This window comes from Hetaerina americana, unplaced genomic scaffold (assembly GCF_022747635.1).
Source record: "Hetaerina americana unplaced genomic scaffold, ioHetAmer1.1.p SCAF_62, whole genome shotgun sequence".
Lineage (NCBI taxonomy): Eukaryota > Metazoa > Arthropoda > Insecta > Odonata > Calopterygidae > Hetaerina > Hetaerina americana.
Genome location: NW_027287228.1, coordinates 1343705 through 1370968, shown reverse-complemented (window position 1 = coordinate 1370968; position 27264 = coordinate 1343705). Strand labels below are relative to the sequence as shown.

The 27264-nt window shown below is 43.0% G+C and overlaps 2 protein-coding genes across 2 annotated transcripts in view; one reads left to right on the top strand and one right to left on the bottom strand.

Moving 5' to 3' along the window:
* LOC139695705 (serine/arginine repetitive matrix protein 1-like) overlaps positions 1–14010 on the top strand; it is a 46216-nt gene extending 32206 nt beyond the window's left edge. Inside the window, exon 3 of the mRNA XM_071594489.1 lies at positions 12102–14010. Within this exon, the coding sequence (XP_071450590.1) occupies positions 12102–14010 (1909 nt within the window). The remainder of the gene's footprint in view (positions 1–12101) is intronic.
* A 9304-nt stretch (positions 14011–23314) lies between these two features.
* LOC139695696 (scavenger receptor class B member 1-like) overlaps positions 23315–27264 on the bottom strand; it is a 123432-nt gene continuing 119482 nt past the window's right edge. The window contains exon 10 of the mRNA XM_071594473.1: positions 23315–24804. Within this exon, the coding sequence (XP_071450574.1) occupies positions 24472–24804 (333 nt within the window). The 3' untranslated portion in view covers positions 23315–24471. The remainder of the gene's footprint in view (positions 24805–27264) is intronic.

The following is a 27264-nucleotide window of genomic DNA, read 5'->3' as shown; positions in this document are numbered from 1 at the left end:
TTGACTGCTGCAGTAACTGGCAGCCCTTCCCGGCCATTATGTTGCCCAGTTATTTTTTTATGAGCAAAATATGAGAAAGTTCGTGTCAGTCAGTGAAAGTGATGTGTACCTCATGACCAGCCAACCTCCTGGCACAACCGCACTCCTGCTTCCCTCAAGGTTATCCTGCCCATAGAAACAATCAGGATTAAGGGGGGGTGAATTAACAGAGTCTTGGATACTTTTACTATGGACATTGAAATTTTCAAGAAGTTGATTCAAGGTGGTGCATCTCACATGAAAGTCGTATTTGAATTGCTAAAACGTAATGAACAATGAAGACTCAAGTTACTTCCCGTTTCCACAGAATAGAATTTTCATTGCCTACTAGTTTTGTTACACTGTAGCACCACATTAAGGCAAACAGAAATCTTCAGTAAAATTCAGTGCTACACTTGGTTTTTAATAACTAATATCTTTTATTATTTTGTGGTAAACAATAAATTTATGGGTGACAGGGCGATGTGTAGGTTTAGAATTTCGATGTACGCTTATTTCTATTTTTCCTTGCTGGAGAAATCCTGATATCCTGTGGACTGTGATTGAAAACTAAGCATTAGAAAAAAGCTTGCAATAAAAAGTTAGCCCGATCTAAATAATGGCGTTTATGGCTTCATAGGAATATTAATTGCCGTGAACATGTCTGAGCCCAGTCCATGAAATGTAAGCGGGTTGGTTGTCATTCTCGAAAACTCTTGGGGTTAGGTTGATGCCCTGGGGAAATGTGTATTCTTTTGCTCTTGTCGAGAGCTAATGAGTTGAAGGCGGTCGAGCAGAAGCCAAGCAAGAGCGCCTATAAATCTGTTTCTGCAGGAACACCCGAGGGCCTGGCTTCACCTTCCCCTGTTAGGCACGTCTGAAATCCCAGACGGAGGGCTGTCATTCCTGACGTGGCAGGTTGACCTCACACACCCATGCACCGTTGCCCCATTTTCAGGGCTTATGTGGTGGTTGTGAGGTGCATTGCCTGGCGAGGGACCTTGGTCGCCTTCTGCTCCACTGCAGCTAGGTCGAATGCATCCGTCACCCTGTGGTTCTTCAGTGTTTTCTCTTCAACACTCTTGTTATCCTGTGGTGCATTTTGCCATGGGTGAGGGAAGCGGGCCTCGTGTGTGACATCTAATCAAGGCCACCCCACTTCACGTCGACAGATAATGAGTAAATTCATTCTTATTGCTTGTTGATGTTATTTACTTCAAATATGTGTGCCTCTGAAATTTCAACTTATTCAGTCTAAATTTCCCCATTTAAAAAAATGAGGTTATGCCTTGAAATGGTTCCCATTTTTTAAAACTTAAAATTGCATCCTGTAAAAAATATAGAAATAGTACAGAGGTAATCCCAGAAGTACCTGACCCAACAAAGAAAACATAAAAATTTTGGAAAAATTTATTTATTTTTCAACATAATCTCCTTTCAGCTCTATTCAACACTTTTCCCAGCGATGTTCAATAAGTTCGATGGCCTTTTTATAATAAGAGCTGCCTTGCTCCTCAAAATAGCCATTAACTGCCAACATCACTTCTTCACGGTTGGAATATCTTCGACTTCCGAGCCATTTCTTCAAGTTTGCCAGTACAGGAAATAATCTGAGAGGGCTAAATCTGGCGAATGGGGTGAGGCATGAGGTACGAGCAATTCAAACTTAACTTTCATGAATTTTGGCCATTGCAATGACGGATTTGCGAGCTGGTACATTCTCCTGTTGAAGCAACTCTTTCTTCTTACCCAAATGCGGCGGCCGCTTTTGCTTGATTTCTTCGATCAAACGTGGCAATAAGTTCGCATAATACTGACCGTTGATAGTTTGTCCTTTTTCAGGATAGGCAATGAAAATTATCCCACACGCATCCCAAAAAACTGACGCCATGACCTTGCCTGCAGTTGAAACAGTCTTCGCCATTCTTTGGAATCGGTTTTCCTTTTAGAATGCATTGTTTTGATTGTTCTTTTGTGTCGGCTGTGAAGTAATGGACCCATGTTTATGAAAGGGCACAAAAATTCTGCTTTGTTGCTGTGGAGCTTTGCTAAATACTCAGTTGAAACATCTTCACGAGACTGGCTTTGCTCGAGTGTGAGCACCCACCTTGCACACAGCCCTCCCATGTCCAAATGTTCAGTTACTATGCGATGTACCACACATTTTGAAATGCCTAGTATGTCTGCTAGCTTGCTAGATCACTTTCAGTCGACGATCATCCAGTATCACTTTGTGGATTTTCCTCACCGTTTCTGGAGTGGTCACCTCATTTGGTCGACCAATGCGATGCTCGTCTTGACAGGTCATAAGGATTCGTTTAAACTCTGCAACCCAATATTTCACCGTTGTATGTAAACGAAGGAGCAGACTCACTTCCAGACGAGAATCCAGTTCAGCTTTTACATTGGTCGGGCAGAGGCCTTTCAAATGAAAGTATTGTATCACATAACAATGACCAATTTTCTCAGTTTTCACAAATTTGCTGAAAGCATACACTACTGATGGCTGCCAAACAAATACTAAACAACGTGGCTTCTCCAAACTTAAAACATATGCTTTATAGATTGGGTACTTTCTAATACAGTGATATTTGTCAAACAACTACCGCCATCTCTAGGTCAGGCCAGTTACTTTTGGGACCACCCTCGTACGTATGAGTGACCTCTTCTGATATGTTGTCTATGTTAATAAAATGTTCATCAGTGTTATGCGATCACATTCGCTTGAAGCAGTAAGCTAGAAGTAGTGAATAGGTGCAGTGAACTATGAATTTTGCTTTGATGAATTTACTCCTGCTTGTTCACGATTCATAATGCAATGTGCCGTGGGAGGCCTCGAAGGGCTTGAAAAGGAAACAGGTGAGACGCACACCCTTGGAGATTTTCAAAACTCATGAATGGTCCCAATTTCATCGCTGGTTAGAAACATGAAGATAAGAGATTTATATTTTTATTTCATGTGAATATGACAACCTAGGAAAGCAAAAGGGGATGGTGTTAGTGTGGTGGCTAGCATGCTGGCCTCCCACCATGAGGGTCCGGGTTCAAATCCTAGAGGCAACAGATACTTATCGGTGATATCCCGATCCCTAGGTGAGGTGCTTTGCGGAGAGCACTTTGAGTGAGTGCGCAATCCAGCGGATGGGACGTTAAGCTACGGACCCCTTGGTGCCTTTCATTTGGAGTGGTAGGTTGATGCCGACGCTGGGTTTCTCTCCTCCTCCTTTCTCGTCCATCCCTGATGGCCCAAAATGACCTTAGCTGTCGGTTGCCTCCCCTATGAACAACCACGTAAAGTGTGATAATGATTTATTTATTTGTCCAGCAGACACAGTGTACAGCATTAAGAATGCACGACTGGTGTACAGGACATGTCAGTTAGAGGCTTGGCGGGTGTATCAGACTTGTCAATGGGAAATAAATCACATAAAAGAAGTACAAAATAGAGTTATGAGAGGAAACTGATAAACATCTAAGTTTTACATTAATATTCATTTACATATAATAAAACTCATCAGCCAGATTTTAAAATAGATTCTTCTTCAATAGTGAAATTGTCTCATGGGTAGGCAGGTTGTTAAGCAATTTTGGGCACTTTTGATGTTGGTCATTTAACTACCATAGATAGGTTTCATGTTTTCACATATATACTTTTATATCTTCCGGTATTGTGAAGTGATAACTGTTATTCATTGTAAAGTCAATCTTGCTTTTCTTAGCCTAAGTCACTGCATGATAGATGTATGCTACATGAGGTACAGTTAATATTCCCAAAGATTCAGAAAAAGGTCAGCAAAGTGCACGATAAGGTTGATTGCATTAATTTCTCACTCTTTTTTTCTGAACAAAAAAAAACCTTCATTTAATGAGGATGCTGTTCCCCAGATTACAATTATGTAAGAAGTTGCTGAGTGTAACAAGCCATCTTGTAAAATTTCTAGGACATCTAAACTTAAAGTGTGTTTTAAAACTAATATCTGGAAGTAAACTGAATTAATTTTCTTACATATGTGGAAGATATGTTGGTGGATGTGTAGCTCTTAATTTTATGCCACCAGGATATCACACATCTAATTTTGATATTCAAAATTGTTATGATCGAGGTGATTACAATTTAATCAATAAGTCCATGTGTTGGCTGAAAGATTTGTTTGTGCATTTGACAGAATAAGACTATTTGGATGAAAGGAAACAAAAGGCATTTTTATGTACCGACTAGCTAATGAGAAAAAAATCACAGCATTTGAAGGCATGATTGCACTGCAGGATTGCCCGAGTGGTCGTCACGAATTGGTCACTTGCAATTGGGCTCTGCCTCCAGCTGTTTCTAAGCTATATTAATGTGAAGAAATTACCAAGTCGTGGTCACTCAAAGCAGAAGTAACATTTTTTGGGGAATGAGTTGAAGGTGTTTGTTTAGTCATGTCCTGCAGGTGTTGAGAGAGAGTTCCGATCGAGTCCCCTTTTGTTCTCATTGTCCGAATTTAAGTTGTTGAGACATTTGGCTGTTGTGTGTGTGTTGAATCAGTCTTTGATGGGTTTCTCTCTTGGGAAGGCATTCCAGACTGGAAGCACCTTGCCTTCTTCTTATTTTGTCATCTTTTAGCAAATCCCCAATATTCCGTAAAACTGTATTTTAAAAATGTTTGTAAAAATGCATGCAGTGTGAAACTATGCCACTTAGCCTGTATACATTTTATTTAAACATTTTGTTCACTAAAAATATCATGGAATTAACAATTCAATCACTGTTTTGAAGCCCATGTTTCTGATCTTCTCGTAACTAGGAGAAATTAGTGTTGACTTATATGATGGTATTTTCTTATCCATATGGACAGCAAGAGCCATGATGAATGTCTCCCATGTTTTAGAGTGTGATGTGAATTTAAGCTTTAAGGTGATACTTAAAGCTTTACTTGCATAGATGAGTATGCCTTAGCAAAGTGAACCTTAGAATGGTAAAGAATTATCAGAACCATGTGTGGTGTATAATATTGTGTCAAATATGTAATTATGAAGGCCTCACATGATTCGCGTGTCCAATCGCTTCATGGGGATTACATTCATGAATGAATCTTTCCGTTGGGTTTGTTTATATGCTTAAAGAAAACACGTTGCTACGTAAAATGAATGTTCCATTCCCTCGCCTCCCATTGTACACTTTAGGTGGGAGGCATTTATGAATTTCAAGGCTCACATTAGCTTGTAATTGATGTGGCTGGGTGGTGATTATTAAACGAATCATCAGGTACACATTCATTGTCTTCATCTATTTAGGAACGTTCCTAGAAAAATTGGTCATATGACAGTGGTTCGTGAAGACATTCAAAAGAAAGGGCCATTCTATGCTGCTAATTCAACGAAATGGTTTTGGCCTTGCCATTTTTAATCCTTGATGAATTTTGGTCATTGATTAGTCCTCACATTTCAAAGAGTTTGTTTTGTGTGAACAGATTTTCCTAATTCTGTACGAATCAGCAAATCATTATTTCTGTGAATGGTGAAAGAACAGAACTCTGCGAGGTATTTAGTGTTGTTCCCTGCAGTAAAGTCGGAAAAGACTCACTCGAAAACTGGAAAGAGTTCTCTTTTAATTGGTTTCTCTACAGTTGGTGTTAGTTGGGCTTTATTCTCTTTAAAAGTGGACTCAATAGTGGTTATGCCGTTAACTCATGCTTAGAAAGATGTTGAATGGAAATGCAATGTTTCAATCATTCCACGTACATGTTTGGAATGTAGAGAAGGGAACGATGAGAAAAGTCTCCCGATAAGAAAAAAAAAAGATCAGTGAAGTTAAGAATTTAAAAAAAATTTGTTGCTACCCTTTTGCATATGTGTATTACTTTATACTAAGTGCTCTTCTGTTCCTGAAACTTTGAGTAATCCGTGCCTCGCAACTCAACTTTCCCCGGACTTAATCACCTTCCCCCCCTTTGCAAATCAATTGCCTTTCTCTCTCATTCCTATCCTTGGCGGGTCTTCTCTCATCCAATTTTTCTCAGCACAACCAAATGTGCATTGCACATGTCTTTGACACTTGTAGGTGGTCACTGGCTCATTTATCCCGAGTCTTTCATGGCTAACTCCTTTCGGCCCTCATCCCTACTCTTTTCACCTCAACCACTCCTCAGTTGCCCTGCACCAACTGCATTCAGTTAGAAATTTACACTTGTCCTGGTGGTATCGAAAGTGTGGGAAGGTTCTACAATGGAGGAAGATTGTAAACATTGGTAGCATGACAAGTTGTTCTCAAGTCATAATTTTACTCGATGGTGGCACATTAATGCATGTGCTATGCTTAAAAATGTGAACTTTGGAATTTTGTGTAGTGTTAATATTCTCGAACACATTAAATGGACGCGACGCCCCTTAGTCAAGTCTTTTTTTTTTTAGCAGCTGTCAAGTCATGGGTCATGCCGTCAACGGAACACTTGAAATTCAAATTTGTTGCCTCAGGCGTAACTTCATGGAATTCAAACAACACATTGAAATGACATTATTGAGTTTGTGATTCCACGCACACTTTGCTCGGCACACGACCTTTGGCTTTAACATGGGACGTCATCCTCAGAGGAGCCAACTCCAGAGGGGGGAGGGGGTTTGGTGGGGGTGGAGGGGGAAAAAGAAGGCTACAATGCAGATGGGACAATGGAGAGGGAAGTACAGCCTGCGGTGTCAATCGTTGGCCGTGAAAGGGGGTTTGTTGGGAGGGGAGCACTGGACGTGCAAGAGTGGTAGACCTAGAGGGTGGGGGGAGGCATTTGGTTAGCGAGGTCATCCTTGCAACGGACACATTTAAAATTTCTAATTTCTCCAATGCGTCAAGTCTATGACCTTTATTTTCAAAATGGAGAATTTCGGTCTCAAAGACACTCATGTGGTTACTTTCAATCAGGTGCTTAGGGAAGAGGGATCCCCTGTTCCTATTCTTTAACCATGGTTTGTGCTCCATTATCCTTTCTTTACATTTCCATTCCGTTTGCCCAATATATTTAGTGGAACAGTCCAAGCACTTCAATTCAAACACTCCACTCCTCTCGTCCTTGGGAACTTTGCGTTAAGCATGCAAGACTGGTTCTTAAGGCATGAATTATTGTGAAAGGCAAACTTAATTTTATCTTTTGGTAACTTCTTGGTCTTTTGGTAACCGCTTCTCTTCTGTAGGAACTACGTGATGATGACGTCCAATGTCAAGGGGATCGAGATGGTGCGGGGGCTAGCGTACTGGCTTCCCACCCTGAGGGTGCTGGTTCAAATCCCGGCAGTGTAGACTATTTTTCAGAGGTATCTCGATCCCTACTTGAGGTGCTTTGTGGAGGGCACTTTGAGTGAGTACGCCGTCCGTCGGATGGGACGTTAAACTGCGGACCCCTTGGCACCTTTCATTATTAGAGTAGGCTAATGCCAACGCCGGGTTTCTCTCCACCCTTCATCCTTTCCTGTCCATCCCCTATGGCGCAGATGACCTCAGCTGTCGGTCACCTCCTTCCCCTAAATACTATAACTACTCCAATGTCGAAACCTAGGTTGTGTTTTAAATAAAGTGTGTTTGGAATTACAAATTTAATTCCTTTATTTCAATATCTTGAGATTCGCTTCCAATTATTAATGTGGGGAGGCGTACACCTTCATGCACTGTCATTTTTTGCTCATTTCTGGTTATCATTCAATTTCCTGTATATCTGCATACCACTGACATCCTGTTTGCATCAAATTTTTCATAATTTACTCTATCTCACTGTATTTGGAATTATTTTTCACAATCTCCTTATCAAACACAGCTATATTGGTTTTTAGAAGTATTTATCCTCTGTTTCTATGTCCAGCGTGCCTCACTGATGCCACCCAGTGCCCCCCCCCCCCCCCCCCCCCCTATAGGTCTTTGGGGCTCCCAGCTGGCCTTCCACGCCGTTGTTGTTAGCGAATAGAAGGATCAATGTTGGGGATCGGGATGCTTTGGTGGTCAATGTACTGGCTTCCCAGAGGGCCCGGGTTCGAATCCCAGAGGTGGCGGATATTTTTCAGTGGTATCCCAATCCCTACTTGAGGGGCTTTGTGGTAGGCACTTTGAGTGAGTGCGCCATCCGTTGGGACGGGACGTTAAGCTACAGACACCTTTTTGTTAAGAGTAGGCCAATGCCGACGCCAGGTTTCTCTCAACTCTTCATTCTTTCCTGTCCATCCCAAATGGTGCAGATGGCCTCAGCCTTTCAGTCGCCTCCCCTATATATTACTGCTACTGGGATGAATGCATTTACATTTCCAATCGATATGCATACATTATCCTTGCATTCATCTCTCAAACATCAATGGAAACATTGAATGTTGTTTTTCCTCGCCATTCCTTATTTCCAACCAGTCTTATGTGGCCTCATTCAGTGTCATGCATCAACTTGTAGCATTTAGTGCCAGGTCATTCACTCCATATAATTTCAAAGCCTCCCATAAGTTTCTTCTATGTACCTTTATTCTCTTATGCCCGACTCAAATCAACTGATGCCAGATAAATTTTCCCTTGCACAGCCATACCTTGACATGACCCAAAAATTCCCTATTTAGAAAAAGACCACATTGCAGAACTTTGTTCTGTGTTACCTTTCATTCTCTTTCAATCGTCGTTGTACCAAAACAGTTTTCCCCAGCATGCTCAAAACCTGCTCTTTTGCTCTTTCTTAATTAATTGCTCTATCAATTCTTACATCCATTTTATTTGCTTCAAGGATATTATTATTATAGGGAATCTACCGGTTAAGGTAGGTTTTGGATGGACACAACTACCAAACAAATATTTTATTACTCCTAACAAAACACAAAATCCATCATCCTACTCTATATCAGGTCCCTCTTCATTTCTGAGTACTTTCTTCCTCCCTTCATCCCGTCCAACATCCCTATCTTGTTCCTCCCCTTTCCTCGTTTGCCTAACACTCCCCTTGATTACAGTTTTCAACATCCCACTGCCGATCCATACACCCGTCATCCACTTTTCCTGCCTCCATAGGATTTCTTCCAACAAACCCCTCTCTTCGCCCACCATACCAAGTACTTCCTCATTTGTTTTCCTTTCGGTCCATTTCACTTTCTCCATTCTTCTCCACACCCACATTTCAAAAGCCTCCAATCTACGTCTATCCTCCTGCTTCAATGACCACGTTGCCGCACCGTACATAGCTACGCTCCATATAAAAATTTTTATGAGTCTTTTCTTAATATCCTCACTCAATGTCCCTATCATCAACTCCCTCCTTCTTGTGAAGGCCTCTTTGCCTAGCGCAATTCTTCTCCTTACGTCCTACTACACTGACCGTGTTGGTCCAAAACACTTCTGAGATACGTTAACTGTTCTACCTGCTCTAGTTTTTTCCCTCCTATTTAAACATTCTTACCTTTATAAAAAGCTGTAATTATTGCATTCATATTCATTTCACCATTTCTTCAATGATATTTTTGCATTTATTTCTTTTCTTTTTGTAAATATCATTCGCTATCTTTCGACATTCCTCACCCAAGGCTGAAGTACCACGCTCACTGTCTCTCATTTCTTCATTCCACCAGGGATCGAGTGTCATTCTTCTTGCAATTCATTTTCCGCTCCCAGCACTGTTGACAGATATTCCTTTCAAACTCTCCCAAGCATCGGTCACACTTCCATTTCCAATGACGGTCACCCCATTCCTCTATGATTCATCCACCTTACCCTCAAGCACGCATATGTGCTAAGTGTCCTTGCAGCTGTTAAACTTTTGCTCTCAAGCTGAAGGAAGGGAGATACTGGAGGGCAAAGAATGCTCCACAATATTCCTTGCAACCGACGCCCCTTCCTGCTTGCATTTGCGTTTGAAATGAGCGAGCGTGTAGTGGTCTGCTTCGATTCAGCGCGTCTCGATACCCACGTGCCTTCCACTTCCACTGCTGTCAGCCCTCATCGTTTGAAACGAAATGAGTAGTGTTCTGGGAATCATGGAGTTCCCCATTATTGCTATTGCATGAATAGACTCCTTTGAAACATGTGCTCCAGACAACCCCTCTTTTCATGACCTGACTCGTGACTATTGACCTCCATTATCATTTGTTGTGGGGTTGCCCGAACAGTCGGCCACGTTTCATGAGTCATTTCTTCTTTGCCCAACCACCTTAATCATTTCTCCTGTTGCTGCCGTTTATCTCTCACCGGATTCACACTTACTCAAGACTTCTTTCAATTGTCCCCTGGACTCTTGCCAATTCCTTTTCCCTCTCCATTCCACCACTGCCTCATGACATGCTTTATTCCTAACTCTTCTCATTCCTGTTTTCATACAGGAGACTTGGACATGCTTTTTCATACATATTTACATCCTTCCAAACTATTCCAAATCAAGCCTCCACCTGAATGCTGGTCATGCCATGGTTAACTCCTAATCATTATGTGTACTATACCACTGCCATTCATTTAAACAATCTCACATCCTTCGTCCTTTATTTCGGATTCATAGCATTCATTCATCACATTCTCAAAGTCCCGGGAGTCCGTGTATCTTCATGTCCACTCCTTGATGGCCAATCGTGGATTATTTATGTCTTCCTCTTTGGCTTTGATCACCCTCGGGTTTTCATTGACTTTTTAAAAGTAAGAAAAGATAGGATATGCAATGCTACCAGTGTTTGAAATATCCCTGCCACATGCAATGCTCCCTGCTAAAGATTACACCTCTATCCTGGCTGGTTTGGGCATATTTTCACTTGATATTTCGTATGCTAAACCAAAGCCTTATAACATAATCCAGGGCCTCCCTTTGCTGATAGCCTAGTGCTATGCTAGTGGACTGAGGGGACCGCCTTGATAGCCAGCCCGTACCATTGCCTACATCCGACCACTAGGTGGCAAATGCAGTGTACTTACCAACCAAGGTGCTGCCAGTCACAGAGATGTGTTCAATTTCATATTTTTGTGAAACACCTGAGAGTTAACCATGAGAAGAAATGAGAAACTGTTTCATGGTGTTTCTTACTGCACTCCAGTAAATTTAATTTGAATTTTCTCATGTTCAAGGATGTCTTTTACTTAGTGAAGTACAATGCAATAATTGTTCCCCAGTTTCCCCTCTCATCCTCCGCGAGCATATCTGTGTCAGGGAAAAATTGAGAAATTTCCTAATATCTTTTTTTTTGTGTAATATAAGCCTGAGTCAATGGAAACTTTCTATTCTTGAGTCTTTAGACCGGAAAATATTTCATCTTGGTTCCAGTGCAGTTCATAGTAAAGTACGTTTTCCATTGAGCCCTTCCTTACTTCGGTGATGGGCAAGACCAAGTTGCGATAACTCTTGGAAAAATGACCTTTAAGCTATGTTCTTTTAAAGTTGATGCATTGGGAACTTCTTTAACCCTCGGGAGTAAACTTGTGATAATATATTTCAAAGGCGTTTTGGTAAGTCCCATTGAAGTGTAACTTTGTGTAAGATATTTGTTAATTATAAATAAATTTTCATCACATGATAATGTTCATGCTCTATGTGTAGATTTAAATGGGATGTCGCTAGAGGTTTCATTTAAATGTGAAACACTGGTCAATATTCAAACCAACAAATCATTAATGGCCGTATATATTTTGCCAATGAATGAAGACAAAAGTATGATGCCGGGAACCTATAGTCATTTTGATATTAAAGATTGGACTTTGTTGGTATGAATGTGTTTTTCATGGTATTGTGTTTGTCTTTCATGCCATTCAATGGCAGTTGAGGGTTTTTTATAGATGTTTCTCACAAATTGAGTAATGGTCCCTCTGTTTAGAATTGATTTCATGTCAATGTTTGCCTTCATTAAAAAAATTGATGAATTCTTTGACTTGAGTATTTTGTTTGAAAGTCAAATGCAAAGATTTATCCAGTTATCTTGTGTGTATTAATTTGCATCTGTGTGTGCATGGTGGAAAAAATCAATAATTTCCATGTCCATGTATTGCTTGACATTTTGTTCGGTTTGGAAGCCAATAGTAATGGCGTGTCCCGAGGTCGCGCCAGTTCGCTGCTTCGTAATAGTTGTAGTATCTATCAATTGTAGCATCATCATATTCGGCACAAACTGAAATTCCTTCCCAGGTGGCGGCACAGTGGTTTCAAGGAACTATATCGAAGCGAGCTAGGGGGATCGAACGGAGGTTCGCGGAGTAGATCTCGAAGTCGCTCGAGAAATAGGTTGAAGAAGGGCGCTTTCTCCTCCCCCCCGCCCCCCCCGCCTCCCCCTTCCCGACTCCCGAGAACAAGGTCCCATTCCAGGGATCGATCTAGATCTGCACGTGATCGCTCCAGGTCGAATCATAATCGAGGCAGGACAGCCCGGGACCGCTCCAGGTCCCCGAGGGGTCGCTCCAGGACGCCGAGGGACCGCTCAAGGTCCGCCCGCGGGCGCTCCAGGGAGCGGAGGGACCCCTCCTCGCGCTCCAGAGGGGGCCGGCCGTCCACTCCGACCGCTCGCCCCGGGCGGCACGGCCCCGGGGCCCCCAGGAGTCCCCCGCCCGAGAGGAGGGCCGCCGGCAGCCGAGGCGGGGGCCGACGGCGGGGCGGGGCGCGGTCCTCGAGCAAGACGCGGCCCCCGCCCTCGCCGCCCCCCTCCCCCGTCCGCTCCTCCTCCTCCTCCTCCTCCACCACCGCCTCCTCCGTCGCATCCTGCTCCAACGAGTCCTGCAGCGTCTGCTCGCCGAGGCGCGGCTCCGAGGCGCCGAGGCCCGTCCGGCACCACCGCTCCCCCCCCCTGCACCACCGCTCCCGCTCGCGGTCCTTCTCCGTGCCCCGCTCGGCGGCGGAGAGGGCCCGCTCGCCCCCGAGGCCCCCGGAGCCGGCACCCGCCGCCCCCAAGAGGAAGAAGGCAGCGGCGACCGCATCCTCCGGAGGGCGCCGCGCGCTCGCCCTGGGCGGGACCAAGGGCGGAGGCGTCGCACGAGGCAAGGGGGGCGAAGCCGGCTCGTCGACCAAGAGCCGCTCCAGCCGGGCCAGCAGGGCGGCCGAGGGCAACGGCAATGCGGCTCACGAGGGCAGGGGGCAGGAGGAGGAGCAGCCCCCCGATGGGGGTGAGAGAAGAGGCGGGGAGGGGCGGCGGGGCAGGGGGAGGGGGGGAGCTCGGTCCCCCGGGAGCAGTCGCCCAAGGGGGGGCGGAGCGAGGGACCCCGTGTCCGTGAGCTCGGACAGCGAGTCCGAGTCGGAGTCGGTGTCGCAGTCTTCGGAGGACGACACCCCTCCGCGCCTCACTCTCTCGGAGCGCTTCGGTCGGATGGCGCAGTGGAGCGTGGACCGGAGGGAGTTCGACAGCGTGCGCATGCGCATCACCAAGGACTCGCACTCGTCCGGCAAGAAGGTGGTCATCGAGGACGGGGCCAGTCTCTCCCCGCCGCCCTCCTCCATCGACGGGTACATGCGGGGGTCGTACAGCGGAGACGGCTACGGCCGCCCCGGGGCCTTCGGGCCCTCGGCGGGGGCCATGCCCCGCTCTCCGGACCCGTACGCCCCCGGGGGCGGGGGGGGACACGCCTCGTACCGCCTGGGGCGAGGGGACGAGTCCCCCGGCGGGACCCCTCAGGCGGTCGGCGGTGGGGGGGGCGTGGTGTCGGCGGGGGGCATCATCCCCGAGGGGGGCGGCGGCACCCTGGGGGACTGGAACGACATGCACCTGAGGTACGGCTTCTACCGCGACAGGGGTTACTTCTTCGACATGGGTCTGGAGGAGTACGCCAAGTGGGAGGAGTGGTGGGCCAAGTACCAGGAGTGGCAGGAGATGGAGCGATACTGCGAGCGGATGGCGCAGCACAGGGAGTGGGTGACGGCGGCGGCCGCCGCGGCCTCCGGGGGCCGCGCGCCCCGCCACGGGGGGGGCAGCTACGGGAGGCGCAACCGGGGGCGGAGTCAGGACGAGCGCGGGAGCGGGGAGGCTGCTGCGGAGGCGAGGCGCGGGAAGGGTGGGGCGTGGAGCGGGGAGGCCGGCGGAGGGGGTGGGGGCAGGAAGCGCAGGAGGTAGTCGGGGTTGGCCCCTCCATCTCAGGGGTGCCACCTCTGCAGATTGGACGCACCACCTGGCGGATTTCCCCACCGCCAAATCTTTTGAGGATGGTAAGATGGTAAGATGTGCGTAAGCAATACTTTACGCAATTGTGTTGCGGGACTCCTCATCTGTTTATCACACATTTTTCCATAGTTCTAAACAATGGCTGGATGACTACGGTGGTTGATTGATAAAAAATTTTCAATGACCGCCTCCGTGCTCTCTTTGCACTGTTGTTCCCTTGCTTTATTTCAGGAAGAGTATTGGCGGTAGAGTATAAATTAATTTTTGGTGCCACCTGGTAGTTTTGAGCGGAATCAATGAACGGTTGGTTGTCTTCATCTCATCTGATTAACTTTTTTACCCGTGGACTTTTCCACAGATGTTCACCCACGGTCAATTTTTATTCTGTCAGCGAGTGTTCACTCAATATTTGGATGAAGTTAAGTTTTAAAAACCGTGTGCGATTCCTCTTTTTTGTTTTAGTTGAACCGAGCCAAGTGGCAAAGAAGTTCATTCGTTGACTGTGATGCCATATATTAATGGTCGGGATGAACAAGGTTAGCTTTTAACTTAACCTTTTTGACATATATTTCTGCAATCACCCTTGTTATATTGAGACCGTTTAAAACAATATTCCACATTTGGGAAATCTGAAATTTATTCGACTGAATAGGTAATAAATGAAACATTCTTTTGAAATATTTATTTTAAGCAGTTTGTGTTAGTCTGCTGTTCATGTTAAATCCTTTTTGGGTTATGGTCTCATTGGAAAGTAATTTACTTATTTTAAATAAACAATGTTTGAACTATTGTACCCCAAAATGAAGTTGGATGCCAGCTTTAATGAACTGGATGTGGAAACATTCCGTGAGTTTGAATTTGAGAAGCGAATATAATTGGTACATTTGTTATATCATTAAAATGTTCAAATAGGTCTGACTCTTTATTGGAGTGAGTGTGCTTAAAAGTATGTGAAATATTTTTGTATTCTGATGTCATGCTTTATTTAATTTGCTGTTTGTTTTCTTTTGTGTTGTGGGGAGGAGTCATTTTTAACCCTCGGACACTTGGGTGTTGTTTGGAGTGTTCGTGCTAGGTAATTCATGACTTATCATTTCATTAGAAGCCGCTTTGTAATGTGGAATGATTTGATTTTAGCGTTGATGTGTTGTTATTAATTGAAGTAAGTTGTAACTCATCAAAGTGTTGGAATCGTAGGAGTGCATCACGCACTCAGAGAGACTGAAATATGATTATTTCATTGATTTATTTACTTCCGATATGTCTGTGGTGAATGTACCCAATGAAATCTTGAAAATATGTATTGAAGATATTATCTCTGTATAGAAACATATATCCCTTGTTATTATGTAGTGAAGATATGTGGGAATTTTTAAATTTTGAAAGCCGATTTGTTTTCCTTTCATTTGTGTGATGGGTGAAAAAAAATCATTTTTAATTGATCTGGGTCGGCGGATGCAAGTATTTCCATTTGTGTCAGGCGTGAGTGCATGGGCTCGCATGCACCAACGCCTGAAATAGCACCACGTACGATTGGTGGCCAATGAGAGGGAGGGCGCCAAAGTGATGGTGACTGTGGATTGTGTTTGGATTCAACCTGGTACCCGTCACATTTTCACGATGTGCTCTAGAAATGACCTAGTCAGTGTAAATCGGCAGCGATTGCGACTGCCGTCTCCCGAATAATCCAAATTACAAATGTAACAGTTGCACAGTGTTTGTGTTTGTTTTTAATGTGGATGGTCATTCTATTCATGAATTTTTGTGTATACCGTTCCCGGTTTTGATGACCATCATATCTCCTTTTATTGCTGTCGGTGCACAGTGGCAGTGGTTTGTGGTTAATGGTCCAGAGGCCCTGTAGCCATCTGGTTCGAGTGACAAAAATATTGAAAAGAATAAAAAATGGTATATCCTTCAGCTTGATTCAGTCTATTGCCAGTCATTCATTTACCTTTGTTTGCATTTTGATGTTTGCAGAAACAGTGCTTCAATTGCAAGACAAGGAACGTGTTTGGACATGCGTAGGTGAGAATCACAGTCGTGTGGATGTCAGTGGTGTGAAGGTTTGGCAATCGGATATTACAATTGGCTGGAACCTCGCCGTGGCTCTTCCTCAGGTCTGAATCCACTACCAAATCAAATGGTAGTGGATTCTTTGGAGGAGTCCTTCAATCTGGAGATTGGTCGACTGCAGCACCCATTCTTCCCACACTAATTCTCCTATACCCTTGTGGCTCCTGTGCCCCAAATCCATCTTTATTTGACACTATTATTTATTCCTTGTCCTTACCATTTGTTTTCCCTTCTATTATTGTATTTTACAGATTGGTTGCCTCTGTAAGTGTTGAACTGGGTCTTCTTTTTTTAAAAGTGCTCCATGTATTCTTTTCTTCCTCCATTCTTATGAATATTTCTTCATTTCTTGCCTCATCTGTCGATTTAGTATTCATCATTCGTCACCAGCACCAAGGCTTCTTTCCTCCTCTGCTCTACTTTCCCCTTGGTCCACGTGTCTCATATGTATGAGGGTAGTTTGAAAGGTTCTCCGAATTACCACAAGATGTCGTATGACTATCACAACATGTTTCCCACGGAGTGATGGGTAACACTTTGTGTAAATACATTACATCTGTGCTCTGGGAAGAGATCTGTGGTGCAGACACCTCGCTGTTGTTGTTCCCGTGTTGTGATTTGTGAAGATGTATATAATTGAGATTCGAGCAATACCTCATAAAGGAAGGTATGGGTCGCGGTAGTCCAGTGGGTAGAGCGTTGGACTACTGACCGGAGGATCCCGGGTTTGATTCCCGGGCAAGACACTCTGGGCACCAGCAGCTCCACCCAAGCTGTGTGATTTCTCGGCTACCAGATGTCATCCTGGGAAACCATAACCGGCACAGGGAAAGGAACCGAGCCCCCTACCCTGAAGTGTGCATTTCACACGTTGTCACTGGGTGAACTCTACCATCACCTACCAAACCGACCTTCGGGTTGATTACTGTGTCCATGGTTTTTTTTTAAAGGAACGTGTGAAAGGAAAGGCAATTCATGGTGACTTTCGGAACATTCTGGGAGACTCTGCTCCTTTCTATATACGACTGTTCAAAAGGTAATGTTCAACCGTTGCCATGTGGACAAATGAGTACCAAAAGTTTGTTCGTTACAGCTTAGATGATGATCCGCGAAGTGGCTGGGCAAAATGTCTGGCCACTGCCCCAGAAATTATTGCTTAAGTGCATAAAATGGTCATCAAGGATCGCCAAGTGAAGGTGCGAGAAATCGCGGAAGGAGGCGGGGGGATGTCGTCTGAATGGGCAAATCACATTTTAGCGGTGGAATTGGATGTGAGAGAAAATTATGAACTAGACTCATGATGCAGGATCACCAACACATCAGAATGGAAATTTTCTAATAATGCTTGACCCATTTTAAGAGCAACCGATAAGATTTCAAGCACCAGTCGGTGGCCACTGATGAAACTTGGGTCCACAACTATACCCCAGAGACAAAGGATAAGTCAAAGCAGTGGAAACATGTTGATTCACCACCGCAACCAAAGAAAGCAAAGGCAATAAGCTCTGCTGGAAAGGTGATGGCCTTGGTTTTCTGGGATGCAGAAGGGTTGGTTAGCTAGATTAGTATTTTCCCACTGGTCAAACAGTTACTGGACAATACTATGTTAACCTCCTGAGCCAACTGCAGCCAATGATGCACGAAAGAAAGGCCAATTTTGGCCAGGTAGAAAGTCATCCTTCCATCAAGACAAGGCATGCCCATGCACAAGTGTCATTGCCATGGCAAGAATGCATGAACTGAGCTACAAATTGTTACCACTTCCGCCTTATTTGCCAGATTTCGATCCATCAGATTTCCGTCCCTTCCCCAAGTTCAAAATTTTCCTCGGTGGACGGAGATTCTCTTCAAGTAAGAATTTCCAGCCAAAGTAGACGGGGTATTTTTGTCGGATTGAAGGAATCTAATTTTCGAGATGGGATCAAGGCATTGGAACATCGCTGGACCAAGAGCATTATTGTGCAGGGAGACTATATTTAAAAATAACAAATTTTCACCGGGATAAGGTGTTTATTTCTGTTCCATTCTGAGAACTATTTTTATTAACCCTCGCACAAAGTCTCACTCCATATAAATGTTTTCACAGGCTCCTCTCCTGTTTGTGGTAGTATATTTTTTGAGCATAGGGTTTGCCTCTTTGTCTTAAATGCTTTGTTGGTGTGAGCTGTCCTCCGCTTGATTTCCATTGAACTGCGTCCGTTTCATGGAGTGAATGCTTCCGAGAGAGATGAATGCTTTCACCTGCCCTAATTTCTCTCCTGTCAAAGAACCATCTGCCTCAAACCTCTCCTTTCTCTATATTTGGATTTTTGTTTTCTTCTTTTTTAATTTTATGCTGTATTCATGCCATGATCAATCCATCGTGTTCAAGGATGCTTGCAGTTCTTCTTGATGACCTGATGTAACGTAGTCGTCATTGAAGGACCCAATCAGGCTAATTTCTTCTCTAATTACCTCTATGTCCTTTAATTTGTGGTTCCTTGAGCTTCCATTTTCTTCTCTTCTAAGTTTATGTTAAATAATGTTGGTGAGAGATTGCATCATTGTCTATCCAACCCATTTATTTATTTTAGCTTCTATTTTTCCCTCATTTTCGTTTGCCTTGTTAGCTATAGCGAATTATAGATGTAATAGATAATTGTTTTTGTAATTCATTCCAAGTTTTTCCTGTTGCTTAAACACATCTTATTCCACAGTCACCTTTGCCTGCGGGTCTTCCGTCTGCGATGTGCCGTGGCTTGTTGGCATGCATCATTTTCTAAACCAGAATCCTTAGACTAGGGAGAGCCTGCCTGCATTGTGCCCCAGTCCTTCCTGCATCTGAATTGGTTTTCCAAAGAGTCATTTTTTTACAGAAAATACTTACTATTACATACTTTTCCTACGTTAGGCATAGAAAATGGTTGCCTTTATTACAAATGTCGATGAAACTCTCTTTTGAGTAATTAGTAAGCAACTGAGTTTAAATAATAAGTTGAAAGTACTTCCTATAAAAATTCCCAAGGAAACAAGGCAGCTTAAAGCCTTTTGGGGCCCATGATGATGAATTTCCAGGATTCTGCAATGAATAAATATTGATATACGTGTAGTTAAATGTAAGTAGTTTTGCCCCACTCTTTTCGTGCACCCTTTTGGTAGGAATGATAAATTTACCAATTTTCATGCGGTATAATAAATTTGACATGATAACCCAAATAACGAGTCGTAGTGTAATAACCCTCTTAAAAATCCCGAATTATAAAAACCTTAGGAATGTTATACTCAACATTATCACAAAATTTTGAAAAGCAGTCATAAGTGAACAATGCTGATTCCCTCTCGTTAAAAAAGAAAGCTTTGCCCGACATCTTGTCTTAAATTAGAATTTGAATGCATATGCTCCTAAAAGCAGAAACACACGAAACTCCTTTTTATTGGTTTGACCAACAGTAATCTGCAGCAATCTTACGCTGCAGAGTACTGTTGGTTAATAGCAGGCTCCGTCCTTTTGCTGACGATGCGGTGAATTATGGGGACATTCGAAGTCGCGATGACAGAGTCACGTTAGCTAACGACCTAAATGCAATCCAGACTTGGTGCGATACATGGCAATTGGAATTAAATTTGAAAAAATGCGTTGTAATACATTTTTGGGAAAAAGAGTAACACCCCCCCATTTAGTTACAAAGTGAAGCAAACGGAAATCGCGAGGGTAGATTCCTTTAAATACTTGGGTGTAACAATTACTCACAATCTGTCCTGGGGAAGGCACATACGGGAAATATGCGGTCGTGCTAATAAAAAATTGGGATTTGTAAAAAGAGTGCTGGGTAAATGTGACGAAAAAGTGAAGGAACGATGTTTTCTTGCCCTAGTCAGGCCCCACCTAGAGTATGCTGCCAGTATATGGGATCCGCAAGAGATAAATTTAATTTCGGAATTGGATCGAGTTCAGCGGCGGGGGGCTATATTTGTCAAAAATTGTTATGACCAACGCTGTAGCGTAACTACTTTGCTAGAAAATTTAGGCTGGGATTCCCTTACACAGCGGCGTTTACAATATAGATTAAACTTATTTAAAACATTTGAAAATGGGTCCTTTTCCGATGACATCAAGAACATAAGACGAACCCCAACGTATTACGGGCGGAGGGATCACGAATATAAGATTAGAGAGATTGACTGCAAGACTGACAGGTTTAAATGGTCATTTTTCCCAAGAACAATAAGAGACCAGAATTCTTTTAATCGAAATCCCCCACCAGTCCGCTCGACATAAGAAGTATTAACCTACAAGGTAGCGACTGTGCATGGTTATACGATTATATTTATATAATTTTTTAGCAGGCTCCCCTCACCTTTCCCCTTCCATTTGGAAAACCCTAACCCCCTCATCCCTTACCCTTTTCTCCTGGTGCTGCACCCCCTGCCACACACCTTTTTGGTGGCTCGCAGGGTATTGATGTAGATGTAGATATGACAGCATTGCAGATTCCCTCTAAGTCGAAAAGAATTCTTTGTTTGACATATTGTCTTAAAGTATAATTAAATAAGGGAACCACTCGGTAAAAGCAGAAAAACGCAGGAAATGCATTTTATTGATCAGTTCTTGTGAAATTGTACAATGTGATTGATTGTAAAAATTGTTTTTCAATAGTTGAGTCTTGGAGGAAGAAATCCATGATGTTGACGGCGTCTTATATCGAAGATGTAGCCTTTCTATTAACTACAGGTTTTTGACAAATAGATCACGTACACACAATTTGTCTAGGTACAGGTTCACCAAGATACAGTTGAACGCTTTAATGTAAACGTATTGAAATGGTGATCTAGAAAAGGTAAACATTAATGAAATCAAAAGTAATTTGACAACACACGTCCTAAGTTGATGGATCAATGTATGAGATAATGGTGCTTGGATGCCGAAATGCACTGCAAGGGCACTGTGTGTGCATACGGATTCGGTTTTCGTTGCCCATTTGATGGATTGCAATGGTGTGGTCCTGCGAGCCATATCTCCCTTCAAATTCCACTTGTATTTTTGACCTTGCTCTGGCATTTGCAATGTTTGCCGTTTCAATTTCCTCCTGGCTTAGTATACCTTATTTATTTACTTTAATCTCCCCTCATTGTTGGTAACTTCCCCGCGGTAGACAACAACTCATTACATTTTGCATTGACTCCCTCTTGTTTGTTTGTAATTTTTCCTTATGCAGTTCCTTGTACGTACTTCCTGCCTGCCTTCATGCTGTCTAAAAATCTTTTCCTTCCTCCCATGCCTAGCACACAGCTTTCTTTTCTCACCTTCAACAACCTAATATCTCTCAAATACTCCTCGTCCAATTTGGATTTCACCCTGCAACTTCATCTCTCCCAACTATTTTTCATTTTGTCCCAATCTCCAGAACTTTTTCATTTGTCTTCATCTCCTTCCAAATTATTGTCTCACTTCTACGCCATATCCACGTCTAGAGGGCCTATAATGTGTTCTCATCCTCTTGCCTTCAATCGCTGGGTTTTGAACTCGTATGGTGCTGTGCTCCATGTCAGGAACTTGACTAAGCTTTTCGTTACGTCTTTACCATCAATTACTTTCGCCATGTGTGTCCTCGAATGTACTTCATTATCCTCCTGTATGCATACTGCCCAATGAAACGGACTGCTCCATCAGCTCTAGTTTATTCCCAGTTTATTCGATTTGTCAACTCTCCTGCATCTTGAGAATCTCATTACTTTGGCTTTCTCAATGTTGACCTTCTTGCCTTCCTTCTCACACTGGTCTTTCAAAACTCTCAAAAGCTGCAATCATTTGGGTGTCTGACTTCCTTTGGCTGGCGCTACATGCTTCCGTCAAATTTAACCCCAACTCTACAGTTATTTCCCAGGTATATTATTTATTCTCATTGCATCATTTGACTTCATTTACTCTACTCTTTTTTTATCTCGTACTCGCTCGTGGACCCAATATATTCTTGTTTTTATCATTTTTCTTATCTATTTCTAATTGGCCTTATTTTATTTTAAAGTTCTTCTATGTATCATTTCCACTTGTAGGTCTTCTCTGGCTCCATGATTAACTATCTCGTTTTATCTTGTCTATCCTGGACAACTCTTAATTTGCTCCCTCCTGGCATCTTTTGGAAGTGTCTTTCTGCAATGCCCTGTCTCAGAAATCCACTTACTGCCCTCCCACCACTCTCTTCCTTGGCGGCCCCTTTGGCCTCTGAGCTGGGTTTATTATTTAGGTGCATTCTGTTCTTGCATTCATTTCATTCCTGTTAATCTTCTCATATCTCCTCCTCTCTTTTGCACTAATCATTTCTCCTGTGAGCCATGGCTTCTCCATTCTCATATTGTTCATTACCCCTCATTGAGCCAGGGTCAGGTGCATTGGAGATTAATGGCCGGGCATGGAGATCTTTTTGAAAACCAAGACAATCGAGCACCATTTGAATGAAGAGAGTACTTTCATTTTTACGACACTTTGTTGTATGATGTTGTAAATAATGGCATATTCTTAAATGACAACTGCATTCGAGTACATTTGCAAATAGTGTTTCTGTTCTACTTTGTTTCTCTGAACCTTAAGACTGCATGATAATGGGTTTTATGATACAAATGTTTCTATTCTATAATTTATGGTATTCCCAGTACTACATGCAGTATGTTTGGCTCAAAATTGTGATATTTGGAAAGCGACATTCATAAATTTGCAGTGGGACAGTGATGCCAGATTAAAGTTGACTGTCGAAGCCTTCAATTACAGAGTGAAATCGTTGATTTTAATTTGGAGAGAGTAAACGCCGTGATCACCCCAAAGGTCGGTTTGGTGGGTGGTGATGGAGCTCCCTCATTAGTAAACCCAATACAGTGTGTGAAATACACAAATCGGCAGAGTGACAGACGAGACCAGTGCCTTTCCCCGTCCCAGTTATGGTTTCCAAGGAAGATCTGACGGCCAAAAAATGACACAGTTTGGGTGTAGCTGAGGGTTACTTGGGAATCAAACCTGAGCATTTTTTCACAAAAAACTTGGTAAATTTTTTGTGAAAAAGTGCTAAGGTTTTCAGTGATGGTGAATTTTCATAAAGTAGAGCCGAAAACTATTGAATTCGTTTCTGTGCATGCAGGTGAAGGGTAAAAAGATTCTTTGCCACACATTGTTTGCTTTTAAGAATGCATTTGGGAGTGAAATAATTACTTGCTGGCTACATAAGTATTTTTAATCGATACTATGTACAAGGTTTTGATTATAAGTAAGCATTACATATTCATGCTTTCAGGCACACTTAAAAAGTCATATTCCCATTTTTACAGCTTAGTTTCTAACATATGATCTTTCTTTGGCTTTGTTTACAACAGAAAAAGTCGATAAATAACTTGAAGGATGCTCCATTCATTTAGGTTACATTATAAATGTTGGTCACATCACCACAGAGAAAGTCCTTGGCGTATGCATAAAATCCCATGAGGATCACACTCTTGAATAATAAAAGCCTTCATGAAAACTATTTCTTTTGAATTTATATTATCTGATGTATCACCCGCTGTCGTCTGTGATATTGATTTTAACTTTCATTTTAATGCTCTCCTTCCGACTCTCTAGTTTTTAAACTGATTTGTTTGAGAGGAAGTGTGGCCTTGATTGGGATTCATTCGGAAGAGACTATCGGATGGAATAGGTGGTCACTTACACGTTACTTGTAGACTGAACAAGAAAATCACTTCTGTTCGGTCAATCACTCTCTTGGACTAATAAATATGTATTCTCCCTTCATCTCCCTTCAGTCAGTCTTCTTAAATAGGGCAAAGAAAAAGTAATGGCTAGTTCCTTTTGTTAATAAAATAAATGATCCCTGTAAAGAGGCCCCAGATATTCAACATTGTCATTTTTGAGGGATGGGAAATCGTTGAATTAAATTTTTCATTTGCTAAATCATTCTGTAACTTTGGAAACAAAATAATTGTCATGAATACAATATTTGATTTTGTTGCATTGAATGTGGAAGTGGTTAAATAGGATGAGGAGGTTAAGGCTTTGGTAAAAAGAGAAGTGGGAAATTTGGCACCCTCCCAACTTTTGACTCCCTCAATTATTTGGATCAATTTTATCTTAGGATCATTTTGGGTTGACATTTTAAAGGAGGAATGGTGTTGGCCTGCAAATAAACATGGCTTTCTCCACGAGACCACTTCAATAACCAGTCAATTACATCTTAAAGATTTCGTGTTGCACATTAAATGGAATGTAGCGATGGCATCCGAGTTCCATAAAAGCCCAATGGGGTGAATGAATATAAATATGGCGTTTGATCTATGTACATATGGAAGGATTGTTCAATAGTCTTTGTGGAAGCGTCACGCGGATGGCCCTAACGAAAGCCTTCGGGTCCATTGCACGCTTGCTTTTCTCTCCTTGGCCATGTCCTCCATGAGCAAGGAGCTGTACTTCTCCTCGTCCTCGTCCACCAGTTCCCTCTCGTCATCCTCCTCTGGATCTAGTTCCACCTTTTTTTCTTCTTCATGCATAATGGGAACATCTGCGAACATTGGTTTCCTGAAGAAGGCAAAACCAATGCTAAAGATTCCGCAAACCAAGAGCAGAGCAATGGAAGCTGTTTGCACCACTGGTAGCACGTGAAGGAGCAGGTAGAAGCGTGCCGCTAGCGTTGGTGGAAGGCCATCCATGCGCTGTGCGAATGATAGGAAAACCTCAGATCAGTTATTTCCCCAAAAGAGTTAACACTTAGGTTAAGTGATGGCATGGGTTTGAACATGGCTCAATGCCTCAGTACGCATGAAACCTGCGGATAAATAACAATACCTCCCCTCCCCCAATGGTCACCACTGAATCTGAAACTGTTCAAAATATACACCACGCTCTCCTCCTCAACCGTGAATACCCTAAGCCCTCTCCCCCCATCAATAGAAAATTCTCCCAAACGTTCATGCACCAAAACCGTCCCAAGACAATAGCTTGCGCACCCACTCCATGGCACAGCAGGCAACACTTGCCAGGAACCCAGTCCCTTCTAGCACATCCTTGAAGATCTCCTCTTCATTCTGACCAAGCGCAAAACGTTAGCAAACGTCCTACGTATATTTCCTCCCATTACTTTGGCACATCCCACCAAAATGTATGGCGTATTGAAATCAACTTAGCCCTCAACTTAATCCTCCGTCACTCGCACGAGTCCACGCTGATATGTGTACCGTCCCATTGTTCCCAATGTAAAACATGCCCCATCTTCAATTTCCCTCTCCACTGCACTTTGTGAAATGTAATGTACCACCCAACCTTCAAGCTGTGTCCCTCTCCTCTGTCTGGCAATGCACCGCACCCCGCACCCACAATCGCCGCGCCTCATCACTTCAAACCTCCTTCCATGTTAGCCTCACTCTCCACCAGTGCCCAAACGTGCCTCCCGCTGCAATTCAACGACTGTTTCAATGTGTCTATCATTGCCTCCCTTCCCAGGCCACTAGGGTGTGTGTGTACCCCCCCCCCCCCAAAACCCCCTCTCCTCTCCCACCCTCTCCCCCTCAACTTCTGCTGCCCGTCACATGTGCTCCCGTCTTCTTTCTTACATTGAAAAAGGTAGTTGTGCCCCCGAAATATATATATATATATATATATATATATATATATATATATATATATATATATATATATATATATATGAAAAAAACAAAATTGTGCATACCTTTTTCATTTCACAAGATTTCTCTGCCATCTGAGCTCTTTGCAATGCCATTCCATGTTAGTGTGTGCCTGACTTTCATATTCCAATTTGAAAACATTTTTCATTAACATTTACACATTTATTAATTTGTAAAAGGTGTGCACCAGCTTAACATTCATTCAAATAAACCCTAGGAAAACTGTTCAAGGAAACATGTGGTTAAAATTTTATCATCTTAGCACAAAAGAAAACTTAATGCATTTAAAAAATTTTTAATACTTAATCTGCTTTTCCTTTAAATAAGATTTATCTTAAGTTCACATAATAACAAAAAAATCAATGTAGGAAATAGTTACAGCTTGACCCTTTTCAATCGAAGATAAAATATTTCCTACCTTGCCATCTTTATTGGGTTTGTATTAACTGAGGAAACTTGCTCTTCTTTTTTTCATGCTTCAAGAAATGATTGTGCAATCAAGTGGCTGTGTTTGGAATTCGACTCCTGCCACAAGTTCATGTTTCTGATCACAAATATTAGAAAGTGGACCACTTTCATAATGATGTTCATGTATACAAATTGTCAGATTTCTCTGCTTATCCCTGGTGTTGTCATGGTGCAACACCAGGGATCTTGGGCCATATTGGCTATGCTTTTGGCTTTAGATTCAGTGTGCAATGAGAATTTTAATTGTGCAGGGCTCAGCAAAATGAAGAGAGGCTAAAAACTGTGGTGAAATAATGGATTGTATATTGCATCTAAGCGATTGTGAGTTGGCGAATAAAAATGGAAATAAGACACGTCATTGTTAAAAACGCAATAGCATTTGCATCTGGCATTGGGGGAAATGCTCTTAAAACCCACATTTACTCAATGAATTTCCATGTAATTGTGTTCCGGGGTAAGGATGCATGTTCAGGATGGTTAAGGATTTTTCGGGTACCAGATCTTCCTGGGAAACCATAACCAGCCGAGGGAAAGGAACTGGTCCACCTTACTACCCTGCTAATGCGTGAAATACTCTCTCCGGTGTAGTACTCGGGGGAACCCCCAGCATCCCTTTCAACCTGGTACCCATTGCCATTCTGGTCTATTTGGGACATCAACGTAATTCACACCTTACCGCATTCTAGATGACTGCTGCTCGGGTCACTTTGGTGGAATTACGTTTCGTAGTCGATCTATGAGTATTATGACTTACTCCTCGACGAAGGCAATGTAGTTCGGCGTGAAAGTTCAGTTTGGATCCAAAATCATAATTTAGTCGTACATTTTGGATGGTGATGGTGAGTAAATGGTTGGAATGTATGAAGTAATGACCTCTGCTCGGATCTGTGGCGGGAATCAGATGGGAGTTGAGCGGAGTGTATTGCACTGGTGTGGAGACGAGTAGGGGAGAGGTCGAAGGAGTGTGCATATTACAAGTGGAGCGGCAGACATAAGATCGGTTGTGTTGGGAATAATAGTTGA